The sequence below is a fragment of the Ornithorhynchus anatinus genome, chromosome 4 (assembly GCF_004115215.2).
Source record: "Ornithorhynchus anatinus isolate Pmale09 chromosome 4, mOrnAna1.pri.v4, whole genome shotgun sequence".
Taxonomy (NCBI): Eukaryota; Metazoa; Chordata; class Mammalia; order Monotremata; family Ornithorhynchidae; genus Ornithorhynchus; species Ornithorhynchus anatinus.
Window position 1 is genome coordinate 76,007,756 of NC_041731.1, and position 14,283 is coordinate 76,022,038.

The window sequence follows — 14,283 nt, forward strand, 5'->3', positions numbered from 1 at the left end:
CTGTCCTTATCCTACATACATGGGGCTCACAGTCTAATTAGAGGGAGTAGGATTTAATCCCCATTTTACAGAGGAGGAAACTGAGGCACAAAAGTTCTGTGGCTTGCTCAAGGTCACACATGAGCCGAGTGGCAGGTTCGGGATGCGAACCCAGGTCCTGTGCTTCCGGGCCCGCGCTCTTTCCACTGGGGTGTGTTGACTCTTCAATTCAGAAAGCCTAGAAAAGGCATTTCCTACCTTCCTTCGGGTCCACTTTCAGCCTGTTAAGATGACCATTCGAACGACCGAAGGAATGAACTGATATCCCCCAATAACGGATGAAAACCTATAGAGGACAACGCCACAAGAAACAAGCTGTACGCACAGCAAAGTGTGATCCGCTCAAGTAATTGAGCTGTGAAGGCAACCAACCCACCCCCAAACAGAACAAGTACTCAAAGGATCTGAAAACCTTTACCCTAACAGATGAGGCAAACGCCAAAGTTTGGGAACTTTACTGCACTGGACAATGATTACAGAGGTTTTCCGAGGTGGCCATCGAAGGGATACTATACGAAAGGAGTCAGTGGGGTATATAAAGCTGCCAGGTTATTCTCGGGAAAATTAAAAACAACGGGGAGGGAAAGAGAAACAAAAACAAGACCGAATTCAAAGGGACCCAATCAGCGGAGGAATAAATAGAAGCGATCTGCTAAATTATGGACTGTTTCCCTCTTATTTTTTTTACTAAATGAAAAGTTAGCATATTAGTTAAATGGATTGGTTAAATGAGTTATCGGATTAAAGCCGTTCCAGCTCATCGGAGGAATGAAAATATCTGAAATGTAAGCTACTGGGAAGAGCAATTTAGGGATTACGTCTTTAGACTTTGGAAATATAGAGATTTTTAAAACGGTTTAAGTGTTGTATCCACTTGTAATTTTCAAATCTTAAAAGTATTATTTTAAGACTGCTCAGAATTTGAACAGGTTTTATATGGCTTCATTCCAAACCATAGCATTTTTGATTGGGGACTAAGGGGGGTGGGGGAGGCCATGGGGGGGCATAGTTTTTCATTTATTTAAGCAGAAAATCTTTAAACTTAACCGCATATTTAAAAGTTCGCCAGGAGATTCACAGAATCATGTTCTAATTAGCGCGCACACACACACACACACACAGAGCATTCAAAGGCAAGAAAAGCATATGCTTTTCACCAACACTCTAAATAATTAAAGCTAACTACTCTCTACTCTGATTTGTTTTCATATCCTCCATAGTAAGGCAATGTTAGGTATCTTAAAATGACAATTTGGTGCTCCTCTTTCCTGAATTTTACTTCTCAACTCTGCCTACCTTCGAGACCAAAAACTCAGATGTGTAAAATGTTTTCTTTGAAAGTTGCGTATCCTCGAGGGAGAAATAAACTATACATTTATTACTATGGATTTTCAGAAATTAATCAATAAGCGAGAAAGATTCGACATATTCAAATACTGCCATAAACGACGATGCATTTACAATACCCAGAGGATTGAAATTATTTGGAGATGCAGGTGATCTGCTGTAATTTATCTATATTTCTAAAGCACTTAACTTCCTTTCAGTGTTACATACGTGTGTAGGTATACGACCTACAGACTAACATCCACGTTATAACACCAAAAGAGGCTTTTCTTTCTTGACCCCAAAGCGATAATGTTATTCTGGCTTCCACGAAGAATCTTGTACATTATGGCCATACTTCTGTCTTTATCTGAAGACAGAAAAACTGCTCTGATTCTCGCTGCATACGGATATATCCAAAAGGGGCAAATGGAGGAAAGTCACTTCTTCCACACAGATTGAACACAGAAGTGTAGTATCCTGAGGTCAAAAGCCCACAATGACTCTCTGTTACCTTCCCGATAGTTCTTTGGGGTAAATGGCATCTGTTGAGACTCCTTAACTTACTTCAGCAAGCAAGACCTCTTTCAACCTTGGAGCACAAATCACTGAAATAGGTTTTTTTTTTAAAAAAAAGATCCATTTAAAAACAAGGAGGCCAACGGCCACTGAAATTAGTCACCTGCACTTTTACTGGACTAAGAAAGATCACTCAGGGCACCTGCCTCTTAATTATAAACTCCAATCTCTGTCCCCTTCAACTAAAGGTTACTGCCAACGACCAGATTTTTTTCTTTTTTTAAATCAAGCTTGAAGGTAGCCCCCATGTTCCTCGCCACCCTTTCTGGCGTCCCTAAAACTAGAAGCTAAGTTAAATGAGCTTCGTAAAATGCGTGCAGGCGAAATGAACACTTTAAATATTTTGTGACACCCTATTTGCAAGAGGAAATCACTACGACTTATTTCAGCAATAGAATTTTACCTGAGGGTGTCTCGGCATTTTGCTTTTAATACGATCCAGTACGAAAACATGTTGTGAATTCTTTTCGCCTTTTGATTAATCAAAGTGATAGCCAAAGGTTTTTGCAAAATGCTAACGTGTTTTCTTTTTGAAGAAACATAGCAACCGTCTTTTTCTCCCCATTTAAAGGAACCACCTATTAAACCCTCAGACTTTCTGCTCTAAATTGTAACAACAGCGGGCTACATGCACGAACGTGACCAGCAAAGGGTAGATTAATTAGACTTTGCAAATGGAGTTTTCAAGGGGCTTTTTCGAAAGAATCCGTTTCCATCGTTAGCATTTACTCCTACGATTCCAGACGAGCAAAACGAAGTGGGGTTTTAAAACAGCAAACTACGGAATCTACCGGCAGAAAAAGAAGCCGGCAATTGATTTAGTTTCGGAGCGGAGCAGATGACTTCTCAGCACCTGTGATGCTGAACTGATTTAGCGTGTCGAAAAACAGCAGTGAGCCACTGAATCTGTATTTAATTCAATGCACTTTCTAAACTTATTTTGCGATTCGGTTCTACAAAACAATATCTGAACCTTATCAGATGAAAATCTTTTTTTTTAAAACTTTTTTAAGGCCCAAGTTCCAGGTCTGAGAGCAGAAATTACGCCCCAGCTCTTTAAAGCTTGATAATAGTGCCCCCTAATGGGAAACTGAATGAGTTTTCCACTGCTCTTTCTGTTGGTATTTTCAAGTGTTATTTAGAAACGGATGAACTTTCCATTATAATGAACAAATAAAAAATATGAAAATATCCGGTCTAGAAAAGTAATGCTCAGCACACAGTAAGCGCTCAATAAATACGACTGACTGTAATGGAATACTTTGGCATCCAAAAAGTAAGATAACATTCCTAGTCCCCAAACATCCCATCGGGTCGGGGAATATTTTGAGAGGTGATCTGCACAGCTGGCTGATTTCCTTAATTTCCAAATCCATCGCCTTAGGATATCTAAAATGCCGTTTATACTGAACACTCCTCTTTGTAGCGGTTCTTATTGCCCAACCCTGGGAGAGTGGGGGGGCAGTTCTCGCTTCCCGGGACCCAAAGGGTTAAAGGCTTGACATCCCGTTCCATAGTTTGGTCACAGACCGAGCGGCAAATATTAGCCCGGCAACTTTCTTCCAATTATCCCTTCACGCGAAAGACGGCTGAGGAATTTGCAGGGATCGGTGTGCAACGATAAAGTCGTCCTTTGATTTGCATTTTTTCCTTGCAGAGTGCTTGAGGAGTACCTAAAGCCACGGTGCTTCACCTCCGTTTTTACCGACTCACCGCGTTAGTCCGGGAAACGTCCTGGATGGATTCTGCATTCTGCCATTCATCAATAAGATGCAAGTTATGCTTTCGCGATCACTTATTGAGAAGGTAAACTTCCCTTTTCCAAGATTTAACATTTTGGTAATCTCAGTGAGTAACCACCCTGCATCAGAACCTTCTAACATGCAAGCTTTTCAGGACAAAACTCTATTTTATCATTACAGCAATGTTTCCAAGTTGAGGCCCAGAGACACGGGAAAGGAGAGCGAAAACCAACAATGCCTCTTTTCATTCATTCATTCAATCATATTGAGCGCTCACTGTGTGCAGAGCACTATACTAAGCGTTTGGCCTGTTGGTCTTCACTCATCTGTTCATAGAGATCTGTGCTCTACCAATCACAAATGCTCACAAAGAGCTTCAGTACGATTCTCATATTCCTTTCTCGTTACCCTGTTTTTATGCCATTAAAGAAAATAAGAACCTCTCGTTTAGCACTGCTTTCTTTTTCATGCCCACACCTAGCACTTTCCGGTATGTGTCGCAGAACTCATACGCCAGCCAGAAATCTGGGTAGAGCCAAGCTTATTTCTGTTCCTTCGGTACATTCGGTCCTCGGATACCCAGTAAGTAAGTCCGGGGTACCAATTCCCGGTGGAGCTAAACGAGGGGAAGTAAAACTAAAGGGATGGGGAGAGTACGAAAGGGGCTGAATTTATCGACACCCTTTGGGTACGGCTGAACCTTCGCCAGTGGACCGAACGTTATTCCAAAACACCGCCGGAAGAAAAAAGAGCAGCTGGTTATACCGACTCCTGAACTTAAGGCATCAGAAGTTAATTCAAAAGGCATGGAAAGGAATAGTAGGTTCCTTCACTTACCCTAAACCACATCACTGAAGATGAAGTGAGAGAACACAGAGATCTGGGGAGGGAACTGATCCAAAAAGCAGCCACTCAGAGGAGAACAATCGATTTCTCAACTGGTCAGACGGAGAACAGGACACAAGTCCGCTCGTTGTTGCACTGTACTCTCCCAAGCGCTTAGTACAGCGCTCTGCGCACGCTAAGTGCTCAATGAATATGACTGATTGAAAGTAAAAAGGGTAGATAAAGGCTTTGAGTGGCACAATACTGACCTATTTCCAATACCCTTTAATCAACGTCAAACGAGCATATACAACTAGTATCGGGACAAGGATTCAGATTCCCCACTGCCTACATCTAAGCGGATTATTTAGGAGGACCAAAGTTTGGGTTGTTTACAATGCTGAATTAACTGATTTTGTTATGTGACCTACATAAAAATTCCTCTTATAAAAACAAAATCTCACTTCAAGAGGACATTCCAAAAGAAACAAGTCTCTTTCATTTAGGACAACTGAAAGATAACTGGTCCCGATGGACTTACGCAAGCTCGCCTCCTTCTCCTTATACTTACATCACGATCAATTATCTCTGAGTCGGCGTCAGAAGGGACGATTGCTTCTAGTGATGTTATAATGACCAGTAACTGCTAATCAAATCTCAGCGTGGCCATTCTAAATAGCAGGTTGGGCAAGACGCACGCTTTTCGATAACATTCTAAAGCCTAAGACTATTATAAAACTAAAGTGCTTATCTAAAACCGAATGCTTCAGATAAGCTGATTTAATGAACATCTGTGGTTACTTTAAGACCGTCACAATTGCTCTTGTGGTTTTTAAGTTGACCAAATTAGGGAGAGCAAGTTCTCTTTCCACTGTAAACCTGTCAGAGTTAACAAAGATTTCAAATACTGTCTTATCAGATATAATTCCACATTTCACAAAAGAATGCAGGCTTAATAAAATCAAGTCAATTCAGAGGAGGTAAGTGGGGGGGGGGGGGCGGGGAGGGGGGAAGAGGTACAATGGGTTACCCATTACTTGAAATGCTAACAAAAATTAAAGTTTTTATCAGGGAGATTTAGGATGGGTTTGTTCTGTACCTCTACACATTTCCACACTTTAGGCCAACTCCGCGCATTACCTTCATCAAAGTCCGCGTCATCCTCCGTGTGCTGGGGAAAGGGGAAGCAATTGGTGATTTCCAGGCGGTCTTCCACCACTAGGCCCAAAAGCACTCCTTGGACCACTTCATTCCCCTGTCCTTCTTCTTGATAATGTTTTATTATTTTCAACACCACCTGCGAGGGAAAACACAAGGCGGGGGAAGATATGAAAGCCACCTGTAAGCGACAGGATTTCTTTGCTCCCGAGAGAAATTTCAATCACCCCTTAATTCGGCTTCGAGCTCCCACCCAGTTAAATACATAGTAACACTTCGAAAACTGGCACTTGATGCACGGCGGAATACCGAATTCTTGGAACTCATTCTACCAACAGTGAGTCTTCCAAATGTCTACATTTCCCCGAACGAAAGCAAAAACAGAAGAACGCCACCGAGGATAAAATGGTAAAAGTCGCTATTGGGAAGTCTTTAGTAACTGGCATCTCTCACATCCCCCGATGCAACAGAAATCTGGATCGGCCTTCTCCAACAGGACACTCTAGGCTGTAAGCTCATTGTGGGCAGCGAACATGTCTGCTTACTGTGAATACTGTGCTCTCCCAAGTGCTTAGTACAGCGCCCGGCACACACTAAGCGCTCCATAAATATGACTGACGGATATCGACAATGATCGGGGGGGGTGTTTCTCTATTAGCCTCATGCATCACTATTTATCTTGACGATACTGACGCCAGACTACTCATTACGTTTTGGTGTCTGCCAATGGAGTTGTCCATTCCAGGGGATTAATACAGCGCTCTGCACCCAGTAAGCGCTCAATAAATACTATTGAATGAATGAATTGCTGCCACTTCTGGGCGGGGGTTGAGGGGTGGGGGGGCGGGGGGCGGGTCGTGTTGTCCACATATGCTCTCCCCAGGCGTCCGGCAAGGTCTCTTGGATGGACACTGAATGGGCTTCTGCCAAACTGACCCGCAAACAAGCCCTCCCTCAATCGACGGCTTTGGCGGCTCCTTAAGTAAGCCCTTCATCGGCAACTCTGCTTCTGCGGGGGTTTTATTGCTAATTAAACGGCTCTTACTCGCTCTCCAGAGGACTGGGCAAAAAAGTGAAGGCTAAATCTGAACTAATCAATCGGTCGTATATAGCGAGCACTCTCTGTGTGCGGAGCACTGTATTAAGCACTTGGAAGAGTACGATACAACCAAGTTGGTAGACACATCCCCCGCCCCCGGGCAAGAAGCTGGTTGGAAAACGAGAATATCTGTGGGATTCTCCTCCCATCGTTCTGCCCCCTCCTTCTCAATGCCTTTGACGGGTTCTTCCTCTATCTATCACCCTTGTGGCTCAGTGGAAAGAGCCCGGGCTTGGGAGTCAGAGGTCATGGGTTCGAATCCCATCTCTGCCTCTTGTCAGCTGTGACTGTGGGCAAGTCACTTAACTTCTCTGTGTCTCAGTGACCTCATCTGTAAAATGGGGATGAAGACTGTGAGCCTCACGTCGGACAACCTGATCAGCCTGTATCTCCCCAACGCTTACAACAGTGTTCTGCACACAGTAAGCACTTAACAAATACCAGCATTATTATTATTAACAGTGGGGGTCCCTCAAGGCTCAGCTCTGGGTCCGCTCCTCTTCTCCATCTACACCCACTCAGAGAACTCACTGGCTCCCACGGCTTCAACTGCCATCACCGTGCAGATGATTACCGTATCTACCTCTCCAATTAATCAATCAGCCGGGAGAGACTAATTCAGTCCCGCCGACGGATCCGTTGCCAAGCCACAAGGACTTTGGCGCCTAGAGGGAGAGACAGATATTAAAATCAAGTACTGATAGGGGAAATGAGCTCATTGTGGGCAGGGGATTTTGTCTACTGCTGTACTGTCCTCTCCCAAACGCTCTGTACGGTCCTCTGCGTGCAGTAAGCGCTCAATAAATACCACTGAATGAACGAACGATCTGTTTGTAAGCGTTCTGAGCTGAAGTGAATAGCCCGTCCTCGAGGGATACGGATCCAGGGGCATGGACGACGTAGAAGCAAGGAGAAACGAGAGGCCTGACTCTCTCCTCCTCTGTAGGCCCGCACGCTCCCCTGCCTTCGGAACTTCTCTTCTTCGATGCCCACTTCAAACTTAACGTGGCCAAAGCACAACTTATTTATGATGACGCTAGTGACGCCTGCCTACTTGTTTTGCTTTGTCGTCTGCCTCTCCCCTTCTGTGAGCCCCTTGTTGGGTAGGGATCGTCTCTATCTGTTGCCGAACTGTACCTCCAAGCGCTCAGTACTGTGCTCTGCGCACCGTAAGCGCTCAGTAAATACGACCGAATGAACTCCTTGCCTTTCCACCCAATCCTTCTCGCCGCAACTCTCCCAACTCCGTGGAAACCACCGACCTCTCCGTTTCCCAAGCCCAGGCAGTCTTTCGTATTTTTTGGGCGCCTACTGGGTGCAAAGTACTGTACTGCCCATCACCTTGGCGTCAACCTCAATTCATCTCTCTCTTTCAGCCCACATATTCGGTCACTACATTGTCGGTTCTCCCAGCAGCTGTTATACATCCAGCCTCAACCTACTGCTTCAGCCTCCTCGCTAGCCTCTTTGATTAATAATGCTGGTACTTGTTAAGCGCTTACTATGGGCCAAGCACTGGGGTGGATACAGGGTAATCAGATTGTCCCACATGAGGCTCACAGTCTTAATCCCCATTTTACAGATGAGGGTACTGAGGCACCGAGAAGTTATAAGTGACTTATCCAAAGTCACCCGGCTGACGGGTGGCAGATCCGGGATTAGAACCCATGACCTCTGACTCCTAAACCCGGGCTTGGAAGTCAGAAGGTCACGGGTTCTAATCCCAGCTCTGCCCCCCGTCCGCTGTGAGACCCTGGACAGGTCTCTGAGACTCTAATCCTGACTCCGCTGCTTGTCTGCTGGGACCCTGGGCAGGTCACTTCATTTCTCATTGCTTCAGTTACCTCATCTGTAAAACGGGGATCGAGATTGTGAGCCCCACGTGGGGCAGGGACTGTATCCGACCCAACTCACTCGTATCCATTCATTCAATCGTATTTACTGAGCGCGGTGTGCAGAGCCCTGGACTATTAATAATAATAATAATGGTATTTGTTAAGCGCTTACTATGTGCAGAGCACTGTTCTAAGCGCTGGGGTAGATACAGGGTAATCAGGTTGTCCCACGTGAGGCTCACAGTTAATCTCCATTTTACAGATAAGCTACCTGAGGCACAGAGAAGTTAAGTGACTTGCCCAGTCACACAGCTGACAAGTGGCAGAGCTGGGATTCGAACTCATGACCTCCGACTCCCAAGCCCAGGCTCTTTCCACTAAGTCACGTGCTTGGAAAGTATAATTCAGCAACAAAGAGAGACAACCCCTGCCCAAGGCAGGCTCACAGTTTAGAAGGGGGGGAGAGATATCAAAACAAGTAAACAGGCACCCCAGCGATTAGTACAGTGCCTGGCACACCGCGAGCACTTAATGAATACCACACGTATTATTATTAATTACTTACTGTTCCTGGATCTCAACTCTCTCACCTCTAAACCGCTGGCTCACACCCTCCCTCAGGCCTGGAACTCCCTCCTCATTCACCTCTGACAGAGCCCTCTCCCTGCCTACAAAGCTCTACTAAAATTCAATCTCCTCCAAGAAGCCTTCCCTGACTGACCTCTTGTTTCCCCACCTTATTTGCCCTCTCCCTCCTGTGTCGCCTGTATACACGTGTGTGTATCCCATAAGCACTTCGATACTCACCCTCCACCTAGCCCCACAGCACATACGTGCGTCTTTTTTCAATTCCGCTGCTGTAATTGTAATTTATTTTAAATGCCTGTCTCCACTAGATCGTGGGCTCCTCGAGGGTGGAGATCAGGTCTGCCGACTCGACCGTACGACTCCGGGTTGTAAGAAAGGAGAGGAGGTTGAGAAGGATGGAAGAGGCGCTTGGCAGATGGTAAGCGCTTAATAGATATTATTATTATCATCGTATTCTCCCAAGCACTCCGCACACAAACTCTCGATAAATACCACCGACCGATTACAGTAGATTATAACCAGTGATCTTTGTTTCACTGCAACCGCAATCATCCATGAAAACATATTTAAACCATGCTAGCTATTGCTATTAATATCGATATTCTGGGCCTACCGCTTCGCTGCCATAATGAATTCCTCACCGCTACGCATAAACAGCCGGGTCTCCGATAACCGAGGTCTGTGCTGTTGCAAAACTCCGTGTTACCGTTGGCATACGCTGGAGTTCTTGCGTGCGAGTCTGAGGCGATGTACGCCCTCCTCACCGTTTCTTCCGATAACACGTCATTCTATATCCGAAGGGGCCGACGTGGTGGGAACCATGTTTCCCAACAGCTTTCTAGCCAAAATGTGCAGTGAATACAAACAGAAACTGAGCGTGGGCATGTGTGCGTGTGTGTTTAAAATTATATTTCTCACCTTCCCTCGAAAACCCACTCCTAACTTCTCCAGTTCTTATCAATACCGCCATCCTCCCTGTCACAGAAACCTTGCCATGTTCAACTTCTCGCCGTTTGTCACGAGCCCCTGTACACTACAATCTCTGTATTCCGATTCCCCCCCGTTTCCAAAAACTGAACTGCTCATGCTCTGATCAGGTCACAGTGTGGAATCCCTGCATATCATCAGCTGGGAATTTTCCCACACGCACCTGAGGAGAGATAAAGCTCATCAAGTTGTGCTTTGCTTGGCAAATAGTAATCACTTAAATACCATTATATTCATATTTTCTCTCTCTTTCTCCCCCCCCCCCCCCCCCGCAAAATGCTCTCAGCCTTGGCCAGCATATACAACCTTGGAATTAAATGCTCGCTTTCATTTTGATAAATGCCCTTTTCCTGTTTCTCGGCTAATTATTCCGAAAAACACCAACTTTTGAGTTGTCACCTCAGGTGGGCTTGGGGGACGGGAGTCATCGGGGCAGGAAGTCACCCGTGGCTTCGCTATAGATGCGTAAAGGTTAAAGTGAGCAGTGGGAGAGTGAGGGAAAGGAAACGGGACAGGAAAGAACTGGGAATAAAAGTCGGGATTCCAGCAGCAACTGCCATCGCCATCTTCATTCCCTTCTTATAGGTATTACAGAGAATTGAAGGAAAGCCCCCTTGCTAGTAATATTTTGATTTTTCGTTTTTCAAGAGGATTGTTAGGAGGCTGAGCCCAGATAAGCCAGCTGGGCACTCGGCAGATGTTATCTGGGTAAGCTTTTATTTTATTTGCCCAATCCACAAGGCTTCAGTAAGACTGAAAAGATTGTGAAGAAAGAAAATCCGTGGAATATCAGAAATGGGGCTGTCATACGGTCAAAGAGTTTAGGATATTGGGGGCCAAGTAGTTGAGTGACCCAAGGATGGAGTTTGGGCCCTATAAAGACGGGGGGAGCTTTCTCAAACCAACAATGACGAACTACAGCTAAAACCTGCTCCGGGTACTAGTCTGCGTTATTATAGGATAACAAGCGAGCGGAATAGTTGATGGGTAGTACAGAGGATGGGGATGGAGTTAATTACAATAATTACGGTATTTGTTAAGCGCTTACTACGTGCCAAGAAGAGGATAAAGGCAGGAGTCACCGGAAATAAGGAGAAACTGCGTTAAGATATTTTCATGCGATTTCAATGAAGTAATTTTATTTCCTTCACATTTGTTCTGCAAAAGCAGTCGCTCTGTTTTAACTAATGATGGTCTTATAGTTAAATTGTTTTTAAAAAGTGTATGACAGTGGTTTATTAATAATAATAATGGTAATTGTTAAGCCCTTACTCTGTGCCAAGCACTGTTCTAAGTGCTGGGGTGGATACAAAGTGATCAGGTTGGCCCATATAGGGTTCACGGTATTGATACTCAATTTACAGATGAGGTAACATGCACAGAGAAGTTAAGGCCCAAGGTCACGCAGCAGATTGGGGCGGAGCCGGGATGAGAACCCACGACCTCTGACTCCCCGAGCCCGGGCTCTTAATGTAGACAAGACAACAAACAGTAGTATAAAAATCAACAGGTGCCATCACTTGATTGACTTATTTTCAGGTTCTAATGAGCTCTCGGGAAGCAATTTCCTCTTTGGATGGAGAGCTGTAGGGCCTAGTGGAGAGAGCACAGATTTGAGGATCAGAGGACCCGACTTCTAATCCTCGTCCCGCCACCTGTCTGCTGCGTGACCTTGGACAAGTCACTTCGGTAGTCCGCACCTCAGTCTCCTTATGAGGAAAATGGGTATTAAATACCTATTCTGCCTCCCACTCACACTGTAAATCCCACGTGGTACTGTGTCAGACCTGACTGCGCTGATCTGAACCTAGCGCTTAATACGGTGCTTGACTACACAGTCAGCACTTAAATACTATCACTATTACGAGCAGAGGGCAGTAGCTGTTGAGCCCCTAGCCTAGTTTCCAAATCAAAGTGTTCTAAACTTGAGTAGCTCTTGAGCAAGCAGGGACAGACACCGATCTCCTGGCTAAATCTTCTCGGATCTTAAACGCAAAAGTGACCTGCAATTTACACCAACTTGACTGGAGGCTCCCCAGTTGACCGTCAGCTCCTCGGGAGCATGAATCACGTCTACCAACTGTATTCCGCTCTCCCCAAAGCTTAGTACAGTGCTCTGCACAAAGTAAGCGCTCGCTAAATACCACTAACTGCCCTAGTATAGCCCTAGAGATGTGATCGAAATAATGTTGACAGTTAACTCACTCCCCTCTGTACCTTTGACTTTCCAAATGAGCTTCTACACACTTGGAGAAAACTTACATTCAAAAAAAAAGATTACTATGACAAAGAATATTTCTACCAAAGTACAGGGAAACGAATGCCGTGAAACCCAAAACACTCTATAACGTCGGACGGTGGTCAAAATTACCTCCTTGATTATTGGATTCGGAGGGTGGTCTGGGGGTTGCCGTAACGAAACCGCTCAAAAACAAAAAAACACACGTCCAAACGAGATTATTTTGTCTCTACCCCAGTGCTCAGCAGAGTGCCTGCACCCCATAAATCGTTTATATGACTGCCCACTCCCTGAGAACGTTGTCTACTTCCTGGACTTGTGACAAGATCATATTAAACAACTGTGTATAGCCGCACTTGCAGAGAATAAAAACTAACCGATCGATCGGAACGCAGTTCAGACCCTCCCTAAGTGGCCCGGGCCTTGCCGTACTCCCGGGCACGTCGCTAATGTCCGGCAGCTCTTCTTGCGCAGAGAGGTTTCCCGAAGAGGTCGGGCTCCTCCCACGGTCACCACACACACGGCCTTTTGGGGTTTGCGTGTTTCCTCAGTTGGAAAGGGCTCAGCAAGGAATCCTAAGCTCCAAGATGTTAGCCAGATGTCCTGTTTTCTGAGACTAAACTTCAGGGAGTTGTTTTCTTTTTCTCATCTTTAACAGTCTCGGCTGGCACCGCAGGTCGCTCTGCATTTCGCTCACGACCGCGTGAACGTAAAGATGCGACTGGCTATTCATTTTTCAAACTTCATCACTACGTCTCCGCCCTCTCCTCGTGCCTGGTCGGGCCCACGGAAATCCGGACAGGTAGCGGAGGGGGGCCGCTTGGCTTCCGAGACATGTGGCAAAAACAATTCAAATGGACGAGAAAGATGATATAGCATTAGGTGTCTCCGAGGTCAATGTTGCAGCTGATCCAGAGGGCTTTAAGCCTTCTACAGAAATACGTATAAGTGCAAAAAATAATTCTAATAAAAACCAGTTCGGCTAAGATTTCTCATCTTTATAAGCCAAGTGAAAAGTAAAACCGTCTCCCAGTTGGCCCAACCTCAAAGCTTCTTCTTGTCAAGCTTAGGCTACAGATTGTCAATTTCACCGCAGGCAAAAATGCTTAAAGGGACCAGGGGGAGATTCGGAAATCCTGACTACTTTAAATTTGTCCTCTGCCTGCCCCAACCGTTGCTCGTTACAAATATTCCTTACCTATCCCAAGGCCCCGGCCAACTTGTCCTCAGAAATAGCTCCGAAACTCCCTAGCCCGCATCTACAGCTGACGGTACGGCCCCCCAAACGCTAATCTCTTGGGGGGCTTGGCGTTCCCTTGGAAGGAGGATCTACAGGGCTAGTGAGGCCAAGTCAGTGAGGCTGGGAAGCAGCTGCCTCAAGGTCACGGAGTTACAGAAGGGTGCATAATGTTATGTTGGGGGGGGGGGGGGGGGAGGGACCGCACTAAGGCACTTATGCGGGGTCCTGCAGCGGTGAGGCGGCGGAAAGAAAACTCCCAGGAATTTATCGTGTCGCCCTGATTTCCTATGCCCTCGCTGAGGGATTCTGGAGGTCCCGGGTCTGGTAGCTGGAGGATAACGCTAAGAAAAAGGGCCTTTCCCGATTACAGCTCCACAGGGAGTAAAGGGGGCTGGAATCAGGAGCACTTACCAAATCATTTTTCTCCCTGTTCCAAGGTGACCCTGGGGTACCGACCATCTCAAGGTCAAATGCTATCTCGTGACCTCCCGAGCCACCAGGCGCAACTCGGAAGTGAGGGTGGGGCACCGCCCCCACGACCCAAACTGCCAGATCGACAGCCCAAGCTGGGAATACGGAAGGTGCCCCTCGCCCCCGTGCCGGTCAAATTAGGGATGGAGGGGGGG

The 14,283-nt window shown here is 46.0% G+C and overlaps 1 protein-coding gene across 1 annotated transcript in view; it reads right to left on the reverse strand.

Moving 5' to 3' along the window:
* The window catches only part of EIF3H (eukaryotic translation initiation factor 3 subunit H), a 93,986-nt gene that overhangs the window by 63,551 nt on the left and 16,152 nt on the right, over positions 1 to 14,283 (reverse strand). The window contains exon 3 of the mRNA XM_029063574.2: positions 5,652 to 5,808. Within this exon, the coding sequence (XP_028919407.1) occupies positions 5,652 to 5,808 (157 nt within the window). The remainder of the gene's footprint in view (positions 1 to 5,651; positions 5,809 to 14,283) is intronic.